This window comes from Bos indicus, chromosome X (genome assembly GCF_029378745.1).
Source record: "Bos indicus isolate NIAB-ARS_2022 breed Sahiwal x Tharparkar chromosome X, NIAB-ARS_B.indTharparkar_mat_pri_1.0, whole genome shotgun sequence".
NCBI lineage: Eukaryota > Metazoa > Chordata > Mammalia > Artiodactyla > Bovidae > Bos > Bos indicus.
The window spans coordinates 92,646,649-92,672,148 of record NC_091789.1 but is presented as its reverse complement, the minus strand read 5'-3'; the positions used below and the strand labels follow the sequence as shown (position 1 = coordinate 92,672,148).

The 25,500-nt window shown below is 38.7% G+C and overlaps 1 protein-coding gene across 1 annotated transcript; it reads left to right on the top strand.

Annotated features, from left to right (window-relative positions):
• Window positions 1-281: 281 nt before the first annotated feature.
• Window positions 282-24,378, top strand: ZNF182 (zinc finger protein 182). The gene is made up of 6 exons (XM_070784230.1): window positions 282-430; window positions 643-825; window positions 1,666-1,725; window positions 16,438-16,570; window positions 16,885-16,977; window positions 21,668-24,378. Exons 3-6 carry the CDS (start codon window positions 1,711-1,713, stop codon window positions 23,293-23,295), a joined length of 1,869 nt encoding a protein of 622 aa, XP_070640331.1. The 5' UTR covers window positions 282-430; window positions 643-825; window positions 1,666-1,710; the 3' UTR covers window positions 23,296-24,378.
• Window positions 24,379-25,500: the final 1,122 nt, after the last annotated feature.

Here is a 25,500-nt window from a genome sequence, read left to right as displayed (position 1 = left end):
CGTTTTCCTTAATTGGGCATTTCCCCTCCCGCAATAAGGAAACCGGTCTTTGGAGTCTTAGGAATGACGGCCTCTGTAGATCATAAACACCTGTTCTACACTGCGGCCCTAGAAGGGAGGAGAAGCGGTAGGCGCGGCCATCGCGACAGAGCAGTGACGTCACCGGAGCGGCCATTTTCTTCTGCGCCTGCGCCGCGGCCCCATTGCTTTCGCGTCCGGCCGGCGGGAGGGGGCCCCATGTTGACTATTGGCGGACGCGGGCTCAAAGGCCCCACTGAGAGTGCGCACACCCGGCCGCTGCAGCCCTTTGGGCTGCGGAGCCTGAGTTGGTCCCAAAGCGGAAGTGCTTCTCCGGCGCTAGTTCTCGTAACTGTCTCCTCTGCACCGAGCAGAAAATCTGTTGTCGAGAAAGAGGTTGAGGGAGCGAGTGGTAGGGATGATGGGCTGAGTGATGGGGAGTTCTGGGGAACGAATGAAGCGGGTTTGGGGGGGTCATTGACGTGGGAGGATGTGGGGTGAGTGAGTGATGGTGGACCAAGAGGTCAGCGAATGAGGATTTGTGGGCTCAGTTGTAGACAAAGTTATGGGGCTAGTCAGGGTTGAATGGGGCTTACTAAATGTTGACTTTTACACATTTTCTAGCACAGTGACCTGCGCTAAGGGTTTATACACATCCTCAAGCTTCTGCCTAGGTGCCCCTACCTCTCCTGCCCGTATCCCCTTTTCCGAGCCCCCTAGGTAGGGGCCTGTTTTGAATGCTCCACTTGAAGTGAATCTGCACCCGAGGGCTTCCTTCTGACTCCTGGGCGAGACGGCCCCAGTGAGGTGAGGAGAAGCAAGAAGAGGCACCTGAGTACTCACCCAATAAAGGGCCTCGCCCAGAGTTTGGGGCTTGGGAAGGTCGGGCAGGGACTGGTGGTATGGAATCTGGGGGATCTGGCTTAAAACGCATGGGAATAATAATTTTAAAGTTCAATTTCTTTTGGGGATTTAAAAGTAGGTAACATTTGCATTGTAGATTGATTAGCAATGAGAGGAGAAGAAAATAAAAAGGAACTAATTTTATGCCCCTATATTTATATTGTAATTCTTAGACATTTTGTAGTGTGTATAAGGTGTATGCATTTTTAAACATTTAACGCATGGGTTCCTGCAGTTCCATAACTTAGCTTTTTTTTCATTTAGAAGTTACTATGATTCAGCTTAAAAATTTATCGTATAACATTTAAAATACTTGTAATTTAGAAACGTACAGAAAAATAAACAGATAATAAGTGTACAGTTCCATACAAGATTATTTTTAATAGCTACATAGAATTTAATCCCTTATTATGGATTATAAATTTGGCATTGTTAAAAGTCAATGCTGAGATGAAGCTACACTTAAGGAGAAATTGCGATCCATTATTTATTTCATTAAGGAAAATACCTAGAAGTACAATTTCTGAGTCAGTACACAAGTATATCTACAGAAGAAAACTTTTGTTTTCGCATGAGAAAAAGACTCAAGAATACACAAGTGGTTGTTAAAACCACATGGTTTCCCAAACTTCCACAGAGCAGCCATGTGCCCAGCTGGTGTGAGGGGATTTCTAGGCAGATATTTCTGGGCACTGGAAGCCTGATGGGGTCTCTCATATGCTCTACACTTCTCCACTCTTCTAGCTCAGTCTTCACACATCTCTTGTTTTTTCCCAAGAAGAGGAGGGAATGGCCGAACCCCAGGTAAGGATGTTGTCTCTTCCTTTTATTTTACCATGGATGTGTTCAGCGATATAGGAATCTCAAACAGAAAATAGATTATTTATAAGTAAGTGTTAATACCAGGGAAGATGAGAGACAGCAAAGGCCAAATTAAAATGTAGACACATGACTTAGGGTGTAACAGACAGTTACACATTACAGTATTAGTCTGGCTCCATTTACTCTTCCAAGAGAACACATCAAGTCCTCAGGGAAGTAAAGTTTTCCTTCAGTTGCCTTTCAAGTCATTTCTTTGCTGAATCTTCCTTTAGGTGGTGGAGTTGTCTTCAATCACAGACTAATCTGCATTTCTCTAATGGCCAGTGATATTGAATATCTTTATATAGGCTTATTTACTTTTTGCATATCCTCTTTGGTGAAGTGTCTGATCAAGTCTTCTGCGCATTTTTAAATTGGATTGTTTTTCTCATGATTGCATTTTGAGAGTTCTTTGTATAGTCTGTGTACAAGTCCTTTGTCAGATACATGGTTTGTAAATATTTTCTCCAAGTGTGTGGCTTGTCTTTTAATCGTGTTGTTCACAGAGCAAGAATTTTTAATTTTGAAAATGTCCATTTTATGAACTATTTCCTTTATGGGTTGTGCTTTTGGTGTTGTTGCAGGAAGGGGGACCCCTTCCAGGGCCCGAAACTGGGCTCTTGTCTAACACTCGGAAATGAATTGTCCAAGGAGACACATGTGCTGACAACGCAAGAGATTTTACTGGGAAAGGGCACCGGGTGGAGAGCAGTAGGGTAAAGGAACCCAGGAGAATATTCTGCTACATGGCTTGCAGTCTTGGGTTTTATGGTGATGGGATTTTATGGTTTCTGGGTTGTCTTTAACCAGTCATTCTGACTCAGAGTCCTTCCTGCTGATGCATGCCTTGTTCAGCCAACATGTATGCCAGAGAGGATTCTGGGAGATGGTCGGACATGTGGTGTCTCCTTTTGACCTTTCCTGAACTCTTCTGGTTGGTGGTGGCTTATTAGTTCCGTGTTCCTTAGCAGGACCTCTTGTGGTAAAACAGATCATGCAAATGGTTACTATGGTGCCTGGCCAGGGTGGGCAGTTTCAGTCAGTGTGCTTCGCCTAACAGTGTCAGGTCTAAGAAGTCTTTGCCTCACCCTAATTAAAATGGAAAAACTCTAGTCTTGTATCTCCTATGTAGAGAAAAGCTCAGTTCTTTCCTACTGTGTCACTCCCATAAGTTTTCCTTTACTCTCACAAATAACACTTCTGATACTTCTGGTCACCAAATGTGTGGTGGATTCCCCCCACAGCAAGCAAATCTCTGACACCAGCTGGGTGTTCTACAACTTAATACTGACACTGTCTACCTGGAGATTGTGTCAGATCCTATAGGTTAAGGGCTCAGTTCCACAAGACGGCCCCACCTCCCAACTTAAGATGCTGGTCAAAAGCCCAGTGCTTATCACCTGTGCTTCTGTACAACCAGCTATTGATCAGAGCTTCCAGTGACCCCCTCTTCGAGTTAGATTCATATGCTACAATGGCTCACAGAACTCAGGGAAACATGTTTCCCAGTTTATTAAAGGATATATTAAAGTATACAGATGAACATGCAGATGGAAGAGATATGTAAAGGCCAAGTATATGGGGAAGAGCTTCCACACCTTCTCTAGGTCCAGGTGTGTCACTCTCCTAACACCTCCATGTGTTTACAATTCAGAAGCTCTCAGAATCCAGTCCTTTTGGATTTTTATGCAGACAGGGAAGCCTGGCGTGCTGCAGTCCATGGGGTCACAAAGAGTTGGACACAACTGAGCAACTGAACTGAACTCTTTACATAGGCATGATTGGTTAACTCATTGGCCATTGGCTTTGTTGTTGTTATTTATTTAGCAATTGACTTTTGATTTAACCTCCAGTCCCTCTCCCCATCCCCAAGGTTAGGGGGTGGGAGTAAAACTTCCAGTCCTCTAGTCACGTGGACCCCCTCCTTAGGTGGGGTCCTAAAGTCATCTCATTAATATACCAAAAGACACTTTTATTGCTTTCCTTGCTTGAGATACTCCAAGGGTTTCAGGAGCTCTTTCTGCCAGAATTTGGGAGCTAAGACCAAAAATTAATTTCTTATTATGAGTCACAGTATCACATTATGTCATGAAGATTTTCTCCTATTGTTTATAATTTTAGGTTTACTCAAGATTTAGACTCAAGATCCATTTTGTGTTAATTTTTATGTAAGGCGTAAGGATTAGGTCATGGTTCATAATTTTGCAAATGGATTTCTATTTGTTCTAACCCCCATTTGTTGAAAGGACCATCTTTTCTCCATTGAATTGATTTTATGGTTTTGTCAAAAATCAGTTGCCCATATTTGTGGGATCTATCTCTGGACTGTCTTCTGTTCTATTGATCTGTGTATCTAATCCTCCGCCAGTACCACACTGTCTTCATTACTGCAGCTTTATGATAGATCTTGAAATCAAGTAGTATGATTTCTCCAACTTTATTCAACCTTTTCAACATTTTTTGGCTATTCTTGTGCCTTTGTCTTTATATGTACATTTCAGAATAATCTTGTTTACATGTCTAAAAATGATCTTGCTGGGATTCTGATAGGAATTGAGTTAAACCTATAGATCATTTTGGGGAGACTTGATGTCTTTATTATGTTGTGTCTTCCAGTCCATGAACACAGTATTTATTTATCTCTCCTTTTATTTATTTAGATATTCATTTACTGGCTCCATCAACATTTTATAATTTTCAGCATACAGATTCTGTGTATGTGTATCAGTCTGCTCAGGCTGTCATAGAATGCCACAGACTTGGTGGCTTAAACAACAGAAATTTATTTTTTCACAGTTCTGGAGGCTAGAAGTCCCAGATCAGAGTTGGTTTTGGTGAGGAAATTCTTCCTGGCTTATCGCCAGCTGCCTTCTCACTGTCCTCACATAGTCTTTCCTTTGTGCATCTGCAGAGTGAGAGGAAGCTCTGGTGTTTCTTCCTGTTTTTAGGACACCAATCCTGTTGGATCAGGTCCCACTCTTATGACCTCATTTAACCTTAATTACCTTCTTAAAGCCCTGTCTCCAAATACAGTCACACTGGGGGTTTGGGCATTCAGCTTAAGAATTTTAGTGGAGACACAGTTCATTCCACAACAATATGGCATGCTTCATTTTTTAAGCCACTGTAAATGGTTTTGTTTTTAAAAGTTCAGTTTCAAGTATTCATTGCCAGTATATAGAAATATGATTGATTTTTTTGTTTGTTGACCTTTGCTATGGTCTGGATGTTTGTGTGCCCCCAAACTTCACATGTTGGAATCCTAATGCCCAAGGTCAGTGATGGTATTAGGAGGTGGGGCTCCCTCTTCTTTATTTATATCATTAATACAGAATTTTAATTTTTATGGATTTTAACTTTTTCAGTAGATTATAACCTATTATAATTGTCATTATTTATTTTGCTGCTCACTTGCCCCTGAGTTATCCAGGGGGATCCGCTAGCTGGCTTTTGTGTCCTTTTGTCACATCCTGATACTTTGCTGAGCGCTACCTTACTGCCGACATAATAAGATGTTCCAGTTTCCATCTTTTACTTTTCCTACCCGAGGCCTAGAATCAGCCATTTCTCCAAGCAGCACTGGTTCCTGTTAGTGAATAATTATATATAGAAATCAAAATCTGGATGGTAGGTATGCTCATTGCTGTTGGGGCATCATTACTTCTAGGTCTTTTCAGTGAACTGTGTTTCTGTATGTCTGTGTATACACACACATACATACATGCATAGCTTGAATTTATGCAATATCCCAGGAATCTTCCTAGACCTCTCTTACTCCATATTTGCATCTCCCTTCACCAACAGTGAGAGCACTGGCTCCTAGTGTCAATATATTGATTCATTTTCTTAGTCTTACAATATACAGAAGATAGACTCAGAATTCCTACACACCTGTGAAAAATCAACCTATTGAGTACAGTACACGAATTGTTTGCATGCCTTTTATACTGAGGATATGTAATCAAAGTACTCTGTTTAGAAGTTACATGAATTAATTTTTCCTTTTGATTTTTTTCCTATATAGTGTGGATATGTTATTTATTTGGTATACAGTTAGGTTCATTTTCTCTCTCTGTATTCCATTTTGATTTTATTTCTTTACATCTTTGTTGATTTAACTTTATCCTTATCTTTATACTATATATAAAATGTTAATATGATTTGAAGACAGAATATATACACAGAATTGTCACCTCTTCCTGTACCTAATACCCAATTCTCATTCTACCTTGGAGATAACCAGTCTTGTTAGTTTCTGATTTATGCTTATAATGTTTCTTTTTAAAAGAAGCAGATAAAGGTATATTTTAAAAATTTCCCCTTTCAGTTCAGTTCAGTCCAGTCCTTCAGTTGGGTCTTACTCTTTGAGACCCCATGGACTGCAGCATGCCAGGTTTCCCTGTCCATCACCAACTCCCAGAGCTTACTCAAACTCATGTCCATTGAGTCAGTGATGCCATCCAACCATCTCATTCTCTGTCGTCCCCTTCTCCTCCCACCTTCATTCTTTCCCAGCATCAGGGTTTTTAAAAAGTGAGTCAGTTCTTTGCATCAGGTGGCCAAAGTATTGGAGTTTCAGCTTCAGCATCAGTCCTTCCAGGGAACATTCAGGATTGATCTCCTTCAGAGTGGACTGGTTGGGTCTCCTTGCAGTCCAAGGGACTCTCAAGAGTCTTCTCCAACACCACAGTTCAAAAAAGCCTCAATTCTTAGGCAATCAGCTTTCTTTCTAGTCCAACTCTCACATCCATACATGACTACTGGAAAAACCATAGCCTTGACTAGATGGAGCTTTGTTGGCAAAGTAATGTCTCTGCTTTTTAATATGCTGTCTAGGTTTATCATAGCTTTTCTTCCAAGGAGCAAGTATCTTTTAATTTCATGACTGCAATCACCATCTGCAGTGATTTTGGAGCCCCTCCCCCAAATAAAGTCTGTCACTGTTTCCATTGTTTCCCCACCTGTTTGCCATGAAGTGATTGGACCAGATGCCATGATCTTAGTTTTCTGAATGTTGAGTTTTAAGCCAACTTTTTCACTCTCCTCTTTCACTTTCATCAAGAGATTCTTCAGTTCTTCTTCACTTTCTGCTATAAGGGTGGTGTCATCTGCATATCTGAGGTTACTGATATTTCTCCCAGCAATCTTGATTCCAGCTTGTGCTTCATCCCACCTGGCACTTTACATGATGTACTCATGTGATGATTTCCCCTTTCATATTACTCAAAAAGGTAGTATACTTTATTTATAGACTCTTTTGCACTTGCTTTTTTCCCTTAACAATATATCCTGGAAGTTGCTCCATGTATGTTTACAAATATTGTCCTCATTCATTTTAATTGAGATATGATTGACATATACATTCGTTTTAGATGTACAACATGATTCAGTACTTGTGTATATTCCAAAATGATCACCACAGTAAGTCTAGTTAACAGTCATCACCATGGTTACTCATTTTTTTCTTAGGATGAAAACTTTCAAGATTTCTTCTGTTAGCAACTTTTAAATATACAATACAGTATTATTAACTGTAGTCAGCATGTTGTGCCTTACATCCCCAGGAGTTACTTACAGATATTTTATACTGGAAGTTTGTACCTTTTGACCACCTTTACCAATTTTGTATATCCCCACCCATCACCACCTGCGTCTTGTAACTACCAATCTGTTTTTTGTGTCTATGAGGGCTCTTTTGTTTGTTTGGATTCCATATACAAGTGAGATCATATGGTATTAACTTTCTCTGACTTATTTCACTTAGTATAATGCCCTAAAGATCCATCCATGTTGTCACAAATGGCAAGAGCTCCTTCTTTTTTATGGCTGAATAGCATTCCATTTGTGTATGTGTGGCTATCACATTTTTCTGTGTCCATTCATCCTTCAGTGGACTCTTCAGGTAAAGTCCATATCTTGGTTATTGTAAATAATGCTGCTGTGAACATGGAGGTGCATACATCTCCAGTCAGCGTTTTTGTTTCCTTTGAATAAATAGCCAGGAAAGGAATGGATGGATCATATGATAATTCTATTTTTAATTTTTTGAGGGACTCCCATACTATTTTACATAATTGCTACACCAATTTTCGTTCTCACTAACACTGCATAAGGATTCCCTTTTCTCCACATCCTAGCTAACACTTGCTATTGCTTATCTTTTAGGTAATAGCCATTCTGACAGGTGTGAAGTGATAGCTTATTGTGGTTTTGATTTGCATTTCTCTGATGATTAGCGATGTTGAGCATTTTTTCATGTGCCTGTTGGCCATCTGAATGTATTCTTTGGAAAAATGTCTCTTCAGATCCTCTGCTTATTTTTGTTTTGATTTAAAAAAATATTTATGACTGGGTCTTTATTGCTGCACCTGGGCTTTCTCCAGTTTTGGCCAGTGAGGGCCACTCTCTGGTTGTGATGCGTGGGCTTCTCATTGCAGTGCCTTTTCTTGTTGTAGAGCAGGGGCTTTAGAGCAAGGGCTCAGTAATTGCGGGGCATGGGCTTAGTTGCTCCACAGCATGTGGAATCTTCCCAGACCAGAATCGAACACATGTTCCCGGCATTGGCAGGCAGACCTAACCCCTGGACCACCAGGGAAAACTCCCTGCTTATTTTTTAATTGTTTTTTTTTTTTTTTTTTTTGATACTGGGTTTATTGTTGATACTGAATTGTGAGTTTTTTATATATTTTCAATATTAACCCCTTATAATTTATATGATTTGCAGATGTTTTTCCTGTTTGGTAGGTTGTTTTTTCATGTTCTTGATGGATTCCTTTGCTGTATGGAAGTGCTTTATTTTTATGTAGTCCTATTTGTTGAATTTTGCTTTTGTTGCCTTTGCTTTTTGGTGTTAATCATTAAACCAATGATTTTTCATTAACCAAAAAAAACCTATGTTTTATTCTAGGAATTTTATGGTTTTGGGTCCCATATTCAAGTCTTTAAACCATTTTGAGTTAATTTTTGCATGTAGTATAAGATAGTGTTCCAGTTTCATTCTTTTGCATGTAGCTGTCCAATTTTCCCAACAGAATTTATTTTAGAATTTATTGAAGAGGCTATCTTTTCCACATTGTATATTCTTGGCTCCTTTGTCATAAGTTAATTGACCATATATGCACGGGTTTATTTCTGGGCCTTCTGTTCCATTGATCTGTGTGTCTGTTTTTATCCAAGTATTCTGATTACTATTTTGATTCAATCAAATCAAGCTATTTTGATTACTATAGCTTTGAATACAGTTTGTAATTACAGAGTGTGATTCCTGCAGGTTTGTTGTTCTTTCTCAGGATTGCTTTATCTATTCAGGTCTTTTGTGACTTTATATGAACATTAGGATTGTTCTATTTCTGTTTCATTCATTTTTTCGGCTGCATAGTATTCCATTAGTGGATGCACCAGTTTGTTCAATCATTCTCCTATGTACGTGTGAATTTTGGTTGTTTCCAGTATTTTGCAATTAAGAATAATGCTGAGGACTTCCCCAGTGATCCAGTGGCTAAGATTCTGCACTCCAAGTGCGGGGGGCCCTGGATTGATCCGTGGTCAGAGAACTAGATCCCACATGCCACAACTAAGACCTGGCACAGCCAAATAAATAAATAAACAAAAATTTAAAAAGAATAATGCTGAAATGAAATGTATTATGCATCAGTTGTTTCCTTTTTGTTCAGGTATATCTTCTATATAAATTTCTATAGGTGGCATTGCTGATCAAAGGGTAAATAGAAATGATTAGATATTGCTAAATTCCCTTCTATATGAGTTATACTGTTTTATATTCCTACCAACAATGTATGATAGTGCCTTGTTTCTCTGTGACTGTACCAATAGAGTATGTTGTCTGGCTTTTAAATTTTTTCCAATCTGCTAGGTAAGAAATGGTATCTATATTTAGTTTTAATTGCCATTTCTGTTATTATGAGTAAAGTTGAATATAATTTCATATATTTAAGAGATATTTTTATTTCTCTTGTTAATTGTCTTATGTTTTTTGCCTGATTTTCTGTCAGGTATTTGTCCTTTTTTCCCTCTTGATTTTCAAGAGTTCTTTATATGTTAAGGATATTAATCTTTATCTGTGATATGTTTTACCAGTCTTTATTTGTGATATATATTGCAACAAATTTCACCCCTGCTTTTTCCTTGGACTTACCAAAGTGTTTTTATATTGTATTTTGTGGTTATGTTTATTAATATTTTATTATATCTGGATTTTTATTCATAGTTAGAAAGTCTTTCCCTACCCCTGGTGGCTCAGCAGTAAAGAATCCTCCTGCAGTGCAGGAGACTTGCAGGAGATGTGGGTTTGATCCCCTGGAGAAGGAAATGGCAACCCACTTCAGTATCCTTGCCTGGAAATCCCCATGGACAGAGGAGCCTGGCAGGCTACAGTCCATGGGGTCGCAAAGAGTCGGACACCACTGAGTGAGTGAACAACAACAGCATCCAGGTTATATGGACATTCACCCATGCTTTCTTCCAGTACTTTGTTTAGTTTCATTTTTTTTTACATTTAGGCCTCTGATCCATTTGGTGTTTATACCTTATGCAATGAGGTGTGGATCCAATCTAGTCTTTCCAAAATGGCTTTCGAGTTAATTCAGCATCATTTATTAAAAAGTGGGTCTTTCGAACCCTGTCCTTTGATAGAATGCCTGTATCAAAATATGTTTTGGTATCTGGTAGGGCTGCTTTCCTCCCTGACAGTTTTTCTTTTTTTTTTAAATTTTATTTTATTTTTAAATTTTACAATATTGTATTGGTTTTGCCAAATCTGACAGTTTTTCTTTTCCAGAAATTTTCTAGCTATTCTTGCATATTTATTTTTTGGTATGATCTTTAGTACTACCTTGTTTAGTACCATTAAGAAGCTTGTGTTTTAAATTGGGATCACATTAAATTTATAAATTAACTTAGGGATAACTGCATATTTGTGACTTTGTGTCATTCTATCTATGAAGAGTTTGACAACTCTGAAGTTAGAGAAAACTGTCCTGATAAGAGACCACCCTCATTTCTGACACCACTTGCAAGTTTGGGGGTCCCCAAGGTCACTCTTAGGTTTGACAGTTCACTGGAGAAAGTCAGAGAACTCACTGAAAGCAGTAATACTCATGGCTATGGCTTGTTACAGGGAGAGGACACAGATTGGAACCTACCAAAGAGAGAAGTATATAGGCAGATCCCCAGGAAGTACCAAACATGGAGCTTCCATTTTTATCTCCCCATGAGGTCAAGATGCATGACTTTGTGTAATTGGTATTGATGTGTGGTAGTACATGTGGAATTCTGTCAACCAGAGAAGCTCTTGTGAGCCTCAGTGTTCAGAGTTTTTAACTGGGCTTCATTTTATAGGCATGGTTGTCCATGTGGCTGCTCTTTCTCTCCAGCCCCTCTGGGAGTGACTCAAAGCCCCCACCTTAAATCACGTGGTTGATCTTTGTGGTATAGCCAGCCCCAACCCTAAATCACATCATTACATTATCCATGGTGATCCAAGGCCCCTATGCAAAACATACATTCTGTCCTTCCTTCCAGTCCAGTCCATCCCTCTAGTCCAGTCCATCCCTCTGTCCATCCTTTATTTTCTTCCATTCCAGTTTGCCTTTGCTTCTTCCTTCCATTCCTGCCTTCCATTCTAATCCTTCCTTCATTCCTTCCCTCCTTCCTATCTTATCTATCAGTTTTTATCTTTGGTTATTTTAAGGAAATTATCATTTATTCTAATCTATAGTTTATGTTTATCAGGATTGGATATTGAATTCTGTTTCAATATTTTTGTATCAGCATTTCTTATATTAGTTATATTCATATAAGTTTTTTCTTTAGGTCTGTTTAATGGTGATTTATGTTAATGAATATTCTAATATTGAACTATCATCGTATGGCTGGAATAAATCTTAATTGGTCACGATGTATTATTGTCTTAATGTGGATCTATTGTTTGCTTATGCAGCTGACTTTTGAACAACGTGGGTTTGAACTGTTCGGGTCCATTTACATGTGGATTTTTTCAACAGTGAGTACTACAGTACTACACAGTCCTGTGGACTTGGTTGAATCCACAAATGTGGAATAACCTCTGATATGGAGGGCCAATATAAGTTATACAGGGATTAACCCTCAGTTGTTCAAGGATCAACTGTATTTTATTTAGGATTTTTACACTGTTGTTCATAAGTGAGATTAGTCTGCATTTTTCTATTTTGTACAATCTTAAATGAGTTTATGTGTCAATTTTATATTCAATTCATGTAAGAATTTGGAAGCTTTTCAGTTTTCTATGCTCATGAAGAATTAGAGCAGTTAGTCTTCTCATGTCTTTTGTGAGCGTAAGTCCTATTCTGTGCATGTATGTGGCTTTCTACCTTTCCCTGTATGTGGGTATTTTTGAATATCCTAACTTGCCACAGAATCTCAGGCCTTAGGCAGTCTGTTGTCTGTCTGGACTGTAATCTTTGGCCCCAGGCATCTGTGGGTTGTTAGTTTGCCCTGCAGTCTTTTAGAGCAATGCCTACTGCTTTTTGGCCTGAGTTCTGAATTAGGCGAAACAGAGAAGAACACCTCACATCAGTCTTTCTGGTTAAGGCTCTGAGTTTTCATTGCTGAGGGCCCAGGGTTCAATGCCATGGCCTGGAACTAAGATCCTGGAAGCCACATCAGTTCAGTTGAGTCGCTCAGTCGTGTCCGACTCTTTGTGACCGCATGAATCGCAGCACACCAGGCCTCCCTGTCCATCACCAACTCCCGGAGTTCACTCAAACTCACGTCCATTGAGTTGGTGATGCCATCCAGCCATCTCATCCTCTGTCATCCCCTTCTCCTCCTGCCCCCAATCCCTCCCAGCATCAGGGTCTTTTCCAATGAGTCAGCTCTTCGCATGAGGTGGCCAAAGTACTGGAGTTTCAGCTTTAGCATTCTTCCAAAGAACACTCAGGGCTGATCTCCTTTAGAATGGACTGGTTGGATCTCCTTGCAGTCCAAGGGACTCTCAGGAGTCTTCTCCAACACCACAGTTCAAAAGCATCAATTCTTCGGAAGCCACATAGTGTGGCCAAAAAAAAAAAAAAAAAATCACCTTATGTCTATGCAAGGATAGAACAATATCTATATATATATACTATTTTTTCAAGACTTTTTCTATATTTCTAGGGGACACAGTTTATCTGTAAGTTTTTCAAATTGTTGCAAATCTCCAAAATTTTTCATATATATTTAATTGAAAAAAATCTGCATATAAGTGGACCTGTGTAGTTCAAACCTGTGTTGTTCAAGGGTCAACTATATTTCCCCTTTGTAGTTCACCCCTTGCCACACTCTGGCCCCTAGTAATCACTGATATATTTTTGGTCTCTATAGTTTTGCCTTTCCCATGTTATAGAAATGAAATCATATGGTATGCTTAGATGGTGAAGAATCTGCCTGCAATGCAGGAGACCTGGGTTCAATCCCCAGGTCGGGAAGATCTCACGGAGAAGGGAATGGCAACCCACTCCAGTACTCTTGCCTGAAGAATCCCGTGGACAGAGGAACCTCATAGGCTACAGTCCATGGGGTCACCAAGAGTCGGATACGACTGAGCAACTAACACTACTACTACTATATAGTACGTGGCTTTTTGGGTCTGGCTACTTTCACTTAGCATAATACATTTGAGGTTCACCCATGTTTTTGCATGTATCATTAGTTCTTTCATTTTTATTGTTGAGTTGGATTACATTGTGTGTATTACAGTTTATTCCTTCACAGGTTGAATAACATTTGAGTTACTTACATATTTTGGTGATTACAAATATAGCTGCTTTATAAATGTTCATGTACAGGATTTGGGATTTACATAAGTTTTCATTTCACTTGGGTAAATATACCTGTGAGTTGGATTGCAGATACTATGGAAGTATATACTTAACTTCATAAGGAACTGCAAAACTGTTTTCCAAAGTGTCTGTGCCACTTTGCATTTCTATCTATGATAAATGAGACTTTGTTTATTCCACAGCATCACCAGCACTTGCCATTGTCATGTTTTTTCCCATTCTAATATGTATGTAGTGGTAGCTCATTGTGGTTTTGATTTGGTTTCCTCATGGCTAATGATGTTGAGCATCTTGGTATGTGCTTATTTGCCATTTAACTTTGATAAAGTATGTCTCTTTGCTTTTTAAGTTTTGAGAGTTCTAGTTCTTATATATTCTCAATACAACTTCTTTGTCAGATATACAATTTGTAAATATTTTCTCCCATTCTATGGGTTTTTATTCTTTTAACAGTGTCTTGAGTTTTGGTGTCACATCAGAGAAATACTTGGCAAATCTAAGGTTAAAAAGATTTTCTCCTATATTTTGTTCTAAAAATTTTGTAGGTTTAGATTTTACATTTAGGTTTGTGATCCATTTTGAGTTAATTTTTATATATGTTGGAGGTATGGTTGAAGTTTTTTTTTTTTTTTTTTTTTTGCATATGGATAGTCAGTTGTTCCAATACCATTTATTGAAATTGGAACTCCCATTTTCCATTGAAGTGTCTTTGCACTTGTCAAAAATAATTTTAAGTGTAAAGGTATAAAATACATTTAATTATAACATACATGAAGTATGGTTTATAAGTGTACAGCTTGATGAATTATGACAAAGTGAACACCCTGTGGAGCCACTCCTGGAAACAAGGTCAAGATTAGGACATAATCAGGACCTCCAAATCCCCCTTCATGCCCTCTTCCAATCAATACCAGCCCCAAAGGAAACCACTGTCCTAACTTCTAACAGCATGGATTAGGCCTGCCTGTTCTCTTCCTGCATATAAACAGAATTATGCAGTATGTGCTCTTCTGTGTTTGGATTCTTTTGCTCATTAGTACATCTGTGACATTCATCTGTGTTGGATATGCAGTTGTAGTTGATTCCTTTTTGTTACCACATAGTATTCCTTTGAAAGATTGTGCCACAATTGGCCCATTATTGCTGAGGGACATTTGGGTTTTCCCCACAACTTAGCATTAGAAATAGTCCTCCTGTGAACATCCTTGTACTTGTTTTCTAGAGTACATGTGCCTGATTTTCTCTAAGGTGTGTACCTAGGAGTAGAATTGCTGGATCATAGTATTTGCAGTCATTGACTTTAGTAAACAATGCAAACTTTTTCCCCAAGCAGTTATACCAGTTTTTATATTCCTGTTAACAGTGTGTGAGAGTTCCCATGTCCACACAGTTTCATGGCATTTTAATCATGTAATTATAATGTTTCTGGTGAGTGCCAAGTAGTGTCTCAGTGGGGCTTAAATTTTCATTTACCTGAGTGCTAATGGGGTTAAGTACATTTTCTTATGTTCACAGAACATATGTCCATATGTTTTTCATTTTAGTATTCACATCTCGTCTGTTTTTCTGTGCTGATTGTGTTTCTTTTGATTTGTAGGAGTTATTTTATATGTTCCAGATAAGAACCCTTTATCACTTATGAAAGCTGAAGATAATCTCCCCATCAATACTTACCTTTTTATTGCTGTATTTTTTTCTAACAGTACTGTATATTCTTTTTTGAAAATTTTTGGTATGCATTTTAAAATTGTTATTTCTTTTTGGCTGTGCTGGCTCTTTGTTGCTACCCACGGGCTTTCTCTAGTTGCCATGCATGGGCTTCTCGTTGTGGTAGCTTCTCTTGCTGCAGAGCATGGACTCTAGGTATGCAGGCTTCAGTAGTTGTAGCAGGTGGACTCTAGTTGTGATGCACAGGCTTAGTTGCCCTGTGGCATGTGGAATCTTCCTGGACAAGGGATTGAACTATATGGATCTTTGTTGGCAAAATGATGCCTATGCTTTCTAATACACTGTCTAGGTTTGTCATAGCTTTTGTTCCAAAGAGCAAGCTTCTTTTAGTTTCGTGGCTACAGTCACCGTCTGCAGTGATTTTGGAGGCCAAGAAAATAAAATCTGTTACTGTTTCCAACTTTTTCCTCCATCTATTTGTCATGAAATGATAGGACTGGATGCCATGATCTTCATTTATTGAACATTGAGTTTTAAGCCAGCTTTTTCACTCTGCTCTTTCACCCTCATCAAGAGGCTCTTTATTTTTAGTTCCTCTTCTCTTACTGCTGTATTTTTAATCTTGTAACGTATATCTTTTCCTTTATGAGTAGTGCTGTTCATGTCTTTGTTTTTGATTTTCCCTACCCTAAGCTTACAAAAACATTTTCCTATAGTATTCTCCAGATACTTCATTGTGTTACCTCTCATATTAGATTTACAATTTACCTGTAGCTGATTTTTGTGTATGGTGAGAGTTAGGGGTTAAATGTAATTTTTTTTGGTCCAGTAACCCATCTATATTTATTTGAAAATATCATCCTCTCCTCACTATTTTGAAGTTTCAACTTTATCATTACTCAGGTGTCCCTACACATTTGGATTATCTTTTTAGTTCTACTGGACTACTTGTCCATCCTAATACCACATTGTCTTAAATATTCTATTATTTAGTATAATAGTTTCTCAACCATGACTTGTGATTTTTCCCTCCACCAAGTAGGTCAATAACTTGACAGACATCCTGTATTGTCATCATCATGAACTGGGAACCCAAACAGAAGTTCCCTTATATTTATCCCATCCTTATCATTCAGTGGTCAGCATTTTCAAATAAAAGAATATACAGTTACAGGGACTCATGACATTTGAGGATGTGGCTGTGGATTTTACCCAGGAGGAGTGGCAGTACCTGAACCCTCCACAGAGGACCCTGTACAGAGACGTGATGCTGGAGACCTACAGCAACCTGGTCTCTGTAGGTAAGAATGGCTTCCTAAGGTAATTTTGCTATTTATGATTACTCTGTCCAACAAGAATGCCATTTCCTTTCTCAAGTTGGAAACTTGTTAGGCCTCTGAACTATAGAAGAGTTTGACATTAAATTCCAAGGATCAGAGTTCCTTTCCCCTCTTTGCTTTCCTGACAAGGTGTTTGGGAACTCAAAATCCAGGTGAATTGGTTTGACTACCATTGTGTCAAGTAATACATCCCTTGTACTGCCCCACACTCCACCTTCCTTTTTCTCAGAATTTCTGAAGACCAAGGAGGTATTACTTTCATTTCTCATTAGCAGGGCATCATGTTACCAAACCAGATCTTATCCTCAAATTGGAGGTGGAAGAGAAATGCCTGCCAGAAGGAAAAATTCCAATTTGGAGCTTTCCAGGTAAGTGGCATTGACCTGGCTATGGGGGCAGGAGATTCCAGCTTGTCAGTCAGAGGTGCTGCTGCTGCTGCTACTGCTAAGTCGCTTCAGTCGTGTCCGACTCTTAGCGACCCCATGGACTGCAGCCTACCAGGCTCCGCCGTCCATGGGATTTTCCAGGCAAGAGTATTGGAGTGGGGTGCCATTGCCTTCTCCAGAAGTCAGGGGTGAGGGTCTGTGAAATGACTTTCAGGAATATCTCAGGGATGGTTTATGGAGGACAGGGATATCAACACCTAAGACTAACACCTTCTCCCCTGTTCTACACCCACCAGGCCACTCTCCTTAAGTTGGTGCTCACCCATAAGTTTCTGCACAGTCCCATTTCCCTGTAATACAGGTGTCTTATAAGTGCCAGCCCCCTGGCCCCAAGCCCTGCCTCTTCTGTTGTTCTCATTTCCCACTGCTCATCAGAAGCCAGGCCCACATTAGTCACAGGCCTAGGCACTAGTGGTCTAATTCTGGATGGATTACCTGATTCTATCCAGTTTAGATATTCCTATCAGATTCGGTCTCCTAAAGCATCTTGATTCTCTTTTAAAATATCTTTATTAAGATATAATACACATACAACAAAATTCATGCTTTTGAAGTGAAACTCAAAAACTCAGTGATTTTTAGTATGTTCACAGAATATTCTATCTAACCCCACTGTCTACTTCTAGAACATTATTATCACCCCTCAAAGAAACTCCTAACCCTTATCAGTCACCCTCCAATCCCCCAGCCCCCATCCCCTGGCAAGCACTAATCTACTTTCTATCTCTAGTTTTGCCTATTCTGGACATTTCATATAAATAGAACCATACAAAATGTGGAATTTTATGTCCAGTTTCTTTCATTTGTATGTTTCAAGGTTCATTTATATTGTAGTATGTGTCATCCCTTTTTATGGTGGAATGATATTTAATTGTATGGATATTCCACATTTTGTTTATCCATTCATCTGTTGATGGGCATTTAGGTTATTTTCACTTTTTCTGTTTTAAATATAATGCTGTTATGAATATTCATGCAGAAGTTTTGAAATGTACATTTTCATTTTTTGTGAGTACATACATAGTAGAATTGTTAGACTGTGTGATAACTATTTAACATTTTGTGGAACTGCCCAACTCTGAACATCCTGTTCCTCAAAAATTTTTTACCCAGTGGTTTTAATGTTCACTGATGATTCTTGCCTGAATCAATTACAGTAAGTCCCCTACATATGAACAGGTTCCTTTCTGAGAGTGCATTTGTAAGTCCAATTTGTTCATAAGTCCAACAAAGTTAGCCTCGGTACCCAACTAACACAATCAGCTATATGGTACTACTCTGATTTACGTGAATGGACATGTGAATGCACATTTGCATCTTTTAAAAGTTCGAGACTTGAAGGTTCATATGTAGGGTGCTTACTGTATTACTAAGATGGTTGGAAAAACTATGCATTTTCTATCATTTGTTCTAAATTTGTAAGTTGGCACTTTTAAGGACTTTCCTTCTTTGTTGATTAGCTGGAATACTTCCATAAAGAGGGATTGCCCTCCATCTGTTACAGTTGACCCTTGAACAACATGGGTTTGAAGCATGCAGTTCCACTTTTATGCCTTTTTCAATGCTAATAATACCGTGCTAGACAATCTATGGTTGATTGAATCCACAGATATGGGACCACAGACTTGGAGGAGGAACTGCCTGTATGGAGGGCCAATAAGTTACAATTGGATTTTCAACTGTGCAGAGGGTCAGTGCCCCCAACCCCTGTGTTGTTCAAGGGTCAATTGTATTTGATTATATATGAGTTACATATATTTTTCCATTTATTTACCAGTTTTCAAAATGAGTTGGTTTTGTTGCATCATTCAAAGGTGCCTAATACGTCTTTTTTGAGTATCATTTATGGACTTATGGATTTAAGCACTTTTATGTTTTCATCCATTGCCTTATTATAAATCAAACTGCTCCATCTCTGGCCAGTGGATTTCCCTTTAAGTTGGGTCCTGAGTCTTTGGTAGCTTTCTTGCTTTCTGTTACAAGATATTCCAGGCTTATATTATGTATTTCCTGTACCTGCCCTGCAGCCATTTCTCCAAGGAGCTTTGGTTCTTTTTAGTGGTAATGTTTCATGACCACAGTTGGGATGGTAGGGAATTGTTTTCTAGGCTTTTTATTAAATTGACATAGCTAGGAACTATGTAAAAGATTTTTTAAGAGAAAATACATCATGTATTCAAATGTATATTTCCAAATCAAATTCTGGGCTTAAATTTTTTTTAATTTATTAATTTTACATCTGATGGTAGTATTGTTAGTATTATTCTGAGACTGCTGAATGTGTACAATGGGTTGATTCAATTGAGCTCATCATGTTGGTGCCATTGAGAATCAAGAATTTTTAGCATGGTTGTTAGGAAATACAGAATGAGTTGATACTTATTACTATTAGGTAATCCTTTTATTTTCAGTTTTGCTTTATAATTATATAAAATATTTGTAAAATATTTACTTGATTCCAAAATCAAATCTAGAAAACAATGTATATTCAAAGAAGTCCAGCCTCTTTCCCTCTCCATCCTACTCTTTCCTTTCCTTATCCCATAGGTAACCATTTATTAAAATTTAAAAGTTTATCCTACTGTTTTTTACAGAATGAGCCTATATTATTTTAATTATATACTTTATACTTGTTTCCTCCATGGAAAAATGGTAGTCTACTGTGCATATTTTTATTCGTCTTTTTTCATTTAATTCAAGAATATATTAAATATCCTGAGACAGTCCTTATTTCTTTTTATAGTATAATAATTCTTAATCATAATAGTAGTAGCTATTATTATAGTAGTAGTTTTTCTAGTAAACATTTGAAGTGCTATGCATGCCCTATTGTAATTAATTTAATCCTATAGACATACAATAGGTGGATACTTTTACAATTCCTGTTTTCCAGATGTGAAAGTAAGATACAAATAGATTAGCTAATATGCCTAAGGTCACAGAACATGTAAAAGTCTGATCCAGGATTTGATCCTGGGCTAGAGAAATTACAGCCCTAGCCACATGTGCTGTGTTGCTTCTTAACACCTAAGGAGGTCCAGATTCAGCAGATCCTTGGTGGAGCTTGGGTCCCATCAAATGTATTTTGTAAAAACTTTTCTTTGTGATGTTCACACCCAGTTAAGGACTAGTGCTTTACTATAGAAAGAAAGGAAGTCATAGGAAGAGAAGCCACAGCTGCATGATCCATTTTAAAATCCAGTATTACTCTTAAATGTTGCTGTTAAATCTAAGTGGTAATATGAGTAGTTACTGTACTCTTCTTTCAACTCTTTTGTATGTTTGAAATTTTTCGTATAAAATTTTAGGAAAAGGTGAGAAGAAAATTAAACTACAAAAAATAAAAATTTAATATATATGCAAAAAGTATTTACTGACCAAGACACCATTGATTTTAAAACACACCACTGAGAAAGAAAATTTGCTACCAATTAATGACATGTCATTGATTGTAAGGTGAATCTGGATTTAGTGGTATTAAAATGTGGAGTAATATGCATCTTGTAATTGATGATATATTAAAAGCAAGGCTTTGTGCTTTCAACTGTCTAAATGAGTGGCACAGATAACTGACTACTTTAGAAGTTAATGAAAGTTAAAGTTATATAAGAAGATCAGAGTAAACTTTTTTTTGAAAAGACTAAACTGCTTCTTGAAATTTATCTAGATTATGAATATAGCAAAACATGCAGGACTGGGCTATGTGGGTGATGAAACATGAAGAAGGATTTGGATTAATAATAGATGTAGTTTTTAGTGGAAATAGTATAGGCAAAAGTAGAAGTTGGTATTGAAGAACTGTGAATGCCAACTTGGATGAATGCAAAGATCATTAGGATGAATGCAAAAATCCAAATTCAGCAAAGATCATTAGGTTTCTTTGTTTTTGTAAGGTTAATTCTGGATCTTTCTCTCACATTTTATTGAAAATGTGGATTTCAGGATTGTTGGAAGATTTGAGTCCATGAGTCGCAGTGTTCATTTCTATCTAGGTGGAAGTAATATATCAGGAGGAGAAGGCAATGGCAACCCACTCCAGTACTCTTGCCTGGAAACTCCCATGGACAGAGGAGCCTGGTAGGCTGCAGTCCATGGGGTCACTAAGAGTCGGATACAACTGAGCAACTTCATTTTCACTTTTCCCTTCATGCACTGGAGAAGGGAATGGCAACCCACTCCAGTGTTCTTGCCTGGAGAATCCCAGGGACAGGGGAGCCTGGTGGGCTGCTGCTGTCTGTGGGGTTGCAGAGTCGGACACGACTGAAGCGACTTAACAGCAACAGCAATAGTATATCAGGAATAGTTAAAAGAGTTCATATGATAAATGAAGATAAAGGGTGATAAGGTCCCCAGGTTGATAAGGTCCCCAGAGTGATATAAAAGTAGAAGTAAAAAAGACTGAAGTGTTAGGATAAGACTGTTCTTGGTAACAAAAAGGCTAGCAAGTGGGAGTTAAGTAAAAGAACAGGATTTGATGGTCAAGATTCTTTCTCCAGGAACTCTGATAAAATGACATATCAGTATTAGCTTTCATGTGGCAAAACATTTCTAAAGAAGGTCCGTTCCATAATGTCAAAGTATAAAGGTGGTTTATTGTACTTCTTTCTAGAAGAAGCCTGCCAGGTTGATGAACAGATTGAGAGACAGCATCAGGATGACCAAGATAAATATTTGATGCAAGTTGGATTCCCTGACAAGAAAACAATTACCAGTAAGAGTGGCCTTGACTATAATGAACTTGGAAACATACTTTATCTGAGTACAAATCTTTTTGCTTCAATACAAAGGCCCCAGAAATATGAATCATTTGGATATAATATGGTTGATAATTTAGACTTATATAGTAGAAGTTCTGTGGGAAAGAAATATGATAATGGATGTGCAAAATTATTCTTCCATACTGAGTATGAGAAAACAACTCCCAGAGTGAAACCTTATGGATATAAAGAGTGTGGGAAGACCCTCAGGCAAAAGAAGGGTCTTAGTCTACATCAGAGAATTAAAAATGGAGAGAAACCCTTTGAATGTACTGCCTGTAGGAAAACTTTCAGCAAGAAGTCACACCTCATTGTACACTGGAGAACTCATACAGGAGAGAAACCCTTTGGATGTACAGAATGTGGAAAAGCTTTTAGCCAAAAATCTCAGCTCATTATACACCTGAGAACTCATACAGGAGAGCGACCCTTTGAGTGTCCAGAATGTGGAAAAGCTTTCAGAGAAAAATCTACTGTCATTATACATTACAGGACTCATACAGGAGAGAAACCTTATGAATGTAATGAATGTGGAAAAGCCTTCACTCAGAAGTCAAACCTCATTGTCCATCAGAAAACCCACACAGGAGAAAAAACTTATGAATGCACCAAATGTGGGGAATCTTTCATACAGAAGCTTGATCTAATTATACATCATAGTACTCATACAGGAAAGAAACCCCATGAATGTAATGAGTGTAAGAAAACTTTCAGTGATAAGTCAACTCTCATTATACATCAGCGAACTCATACGGGAGAGAAGCCTCATAAATGTATGGAATGTGGGAAGTCTTTCAACGAGAAGTCAACCCTCATTGTGCATCAGCGAACTCATACAGGGGAGAAACCCTATGAATGTGATGTGTGTGGGAAAACCTTCACCCAAAAGTCAAACCTTGGTGTACATCAAAGAACTCATTCAGGAGAGAAACCCTTTGAATGTAATGAATGTGAGAAAGCATTCTCTCAGAAATCCTATCTCATGCTACACCAGAGAGGTCATACAGGAGAGAAGCCCTATGAATGCAATGAATGTGAAAAAGCATTTTCCCAGAAATCTTATCTCATTATACATCAAAGAACACATACAGAAGAAAAACCCTATAAATGCAATGAATGTGGCAAAGCCTTCAGAGAAAAGTCGAAGCTCATTATACATCAGCGAATTCATACAGGAGAGAAACCTTATGAATGTCCTGTATGTTGGAAAGCTTTCAGCCAGAAGTCACAGCTCATAATACATCAGCGAACACACACAGGAGAGAAACCCTATGCATGCACTGAGTGTGGCAAAGCCTTCAGAGAAAAATCAACATTCACTGTTCATCAGAGAACTCATACTGGAGAGAAACCCTATAAGTGTGCAGAATGTGGGAAAGCCTTTACTCAAAAATCAAATCTTATTGTACATCAGAGAACGCATACAGGAAAGAAAGCCCATGGGAAAGGCCATTCTTGGAAGTCCAAGCTCATTGCACATTAGAAAGTTGATGGTGCATTTGTGTTCACTGAAGGACATTTTTGTCCATATTAATTAAACATTTAAAAAGTATATTCTGACTTCTGATTTAAATATAAGGAGTAAAGTCAGCCTTTTTTTTTTTTCTTTTCATCTCAGTCTTCACCCAGAAGCTACAAGGAGAAAAGGAAGGACTTTGTATCTGACAAAATTAGGAAATAGCTGAAAACAGATGAGAGGGCTGCCAGAGGCAGAGGAAATCAAGCACCAGTGCAAGGAGATTTCAAAGGCTAGAGAGGAGTGGTCAAGGCTGCAGATGTGAGATAGCACTGGTAAGGACTCTTAGCCAAGTTTTAGGCTATTCCCTAAGTGCAAGACCATATAGATACATAACAGCGGTAACAGAGCATGGGCAGGTGGGACGTTTCCTCAACCCATATGGAAGTCTCAGGAGAGACAGGGAGGGGCCTCAACAAGGAAGTACTCAGACAAGCCATATTTGCAGAAAGTAGTCTATACTTGTGAGAGGAGCAGTTGGTAGGGGCTGGGGAAAGAGAAGGGAGTGTTCTTGTGAAGAACCCAACAGCTGCCCCTCTTTACTGTCTCTGGAGAAGTCTGAAAGAACTACCAAATGGGAAAAAAAATTCCAGTTGGAAAAGCTCTGATCTGCCTAGAACATGGCCCCTTTTCTTCCCCTACATGAACTTCCAGCAAACAGCAAGTCCAGGAAAACTTACTCAAGGAGGAATGATTCCAAAGAATCAAAACCAAAAATACACATGGCTTTTGAGCCAGCAGTTCCACTTCTAGGACTGTATATACTCATGCATGTACCAAAAGATGGACATATAGAGGTATTCAGTGATGTACTGTTTGTGAAAACAAAAGGTTAGAAGCTTTCCACATGGCTCCTGAAACCCTGACATGTTCATACAGCAACCTTTCAGGTAGACAAAAAAGAATAGATCAAGAAAACTTGGACACCATTTGTATAGTGATGTGGGATGATATCCAACATACATTATTGGGTGAGAAAAGCAAGGTGCAGGATAGTGAGAATACTATGCTGCCATTTGTATATAAAAAGAATAAATGGTAAATACATAATTGAGTGTATATGCATAAACTATCTCTGGAAAGATATGCAAGAAGCTGGGAACCCTGATTACCTCTGGGAAAGGGATGGGGAAGTGGGTGGCTTGAGGGAAAGAATTGGGAGTGAGACAACTTTTGAAAATTATACTATGTGGATGTATTACCTTCTCAAAAAATAACTTTTAAACAACATGTTTTGTTCTGTTACTGTTCAAAGGAAGTCAGATTCCAAATACAGGATTTCATAACATTTAAATATAGATATGCTGAAGGTGGAGCTTAGGGCTTCCCAGGTGGCTCAATGATAAAGAATCTACCTGCCAGTGCAGGAGACACAGGTTTGATCCCTGGGTTGGGAAGATCCCCTGGAGTAGGAAGTGGCAACCCACTCCAGTATTCTTGCCTGGAAAATCCCATGGACAGAGGAACCTGGTGGGCTGCAGTCCCTGGGGTTTCAAAGAGTTGGACACAACTGAGCACGCACATACAAAACAGACTCACAGACACAGAGAACAGACTTGGGGTTGCCAAGGAGAAGAGGGGGGGGAGGGATGGACTGGGAGTTTGGGGTTAGTAGATGCAAACTTAAATTTAGCATGGATAAACAACAAGGTCCACCTTTATAGCACAGGGAACTATATTCAATATCCTGTAATAAACCATGACTGAAAAGAATATGAAAAAGAATATGTAGCACTTAGCTATGCAGAAATTAACACAACATTGTAAATCAATTATACTTCAATAAAATTAAAAAACAGAAGGAACTTCATCCTCCTACTGATAGAAAAATATTCTTGGGGTTTTCTGGCCCATCAAAGGTCACCCTTAAGTGGGATGGGGAGGGGTGGTCAGGTCTTGCCACTTGAGGTTGATTTTGGACTCCTGCTTCCTGGAGCCCAGGTGGCAATCTGATGTGATGGGCCGTGTAGGTAATCAGAGGTGAGTGAGGCAGGGACCCAGAGGCAAAGGAGTGGGGATGAACAGCAGAATGTGGATAAATGGAATGGAATTGGAGGAAAGATGATGAAGGGCTGAGTATGGGAATGAGTCGATGAGGGGCAGAGTGGGGGTGAACAGGGCAGGGCAGAGAAATGGAAGTATGCAATAGAGTGAGTTACTGGAGAAGAAACA

Coding starts and splice junctions, on each gene's coding strand:
- ZNF182 (XM_070784230.1), top strand. Junction 16,571..16,884: donor CAGCAACCTGGTCTCTGTAG/GTAAGAATGGCT, acceptor TCTCATTAGCAG/GGCATCATGTTACCAAACCA. Junction 16,978..21,667: donor TCCAATTTGGAGCTTTCCAG/GTAAGTGGCATT, acceptor TCTTTCTAGAAG/AAGCCTGCCAGGTTGATGAA.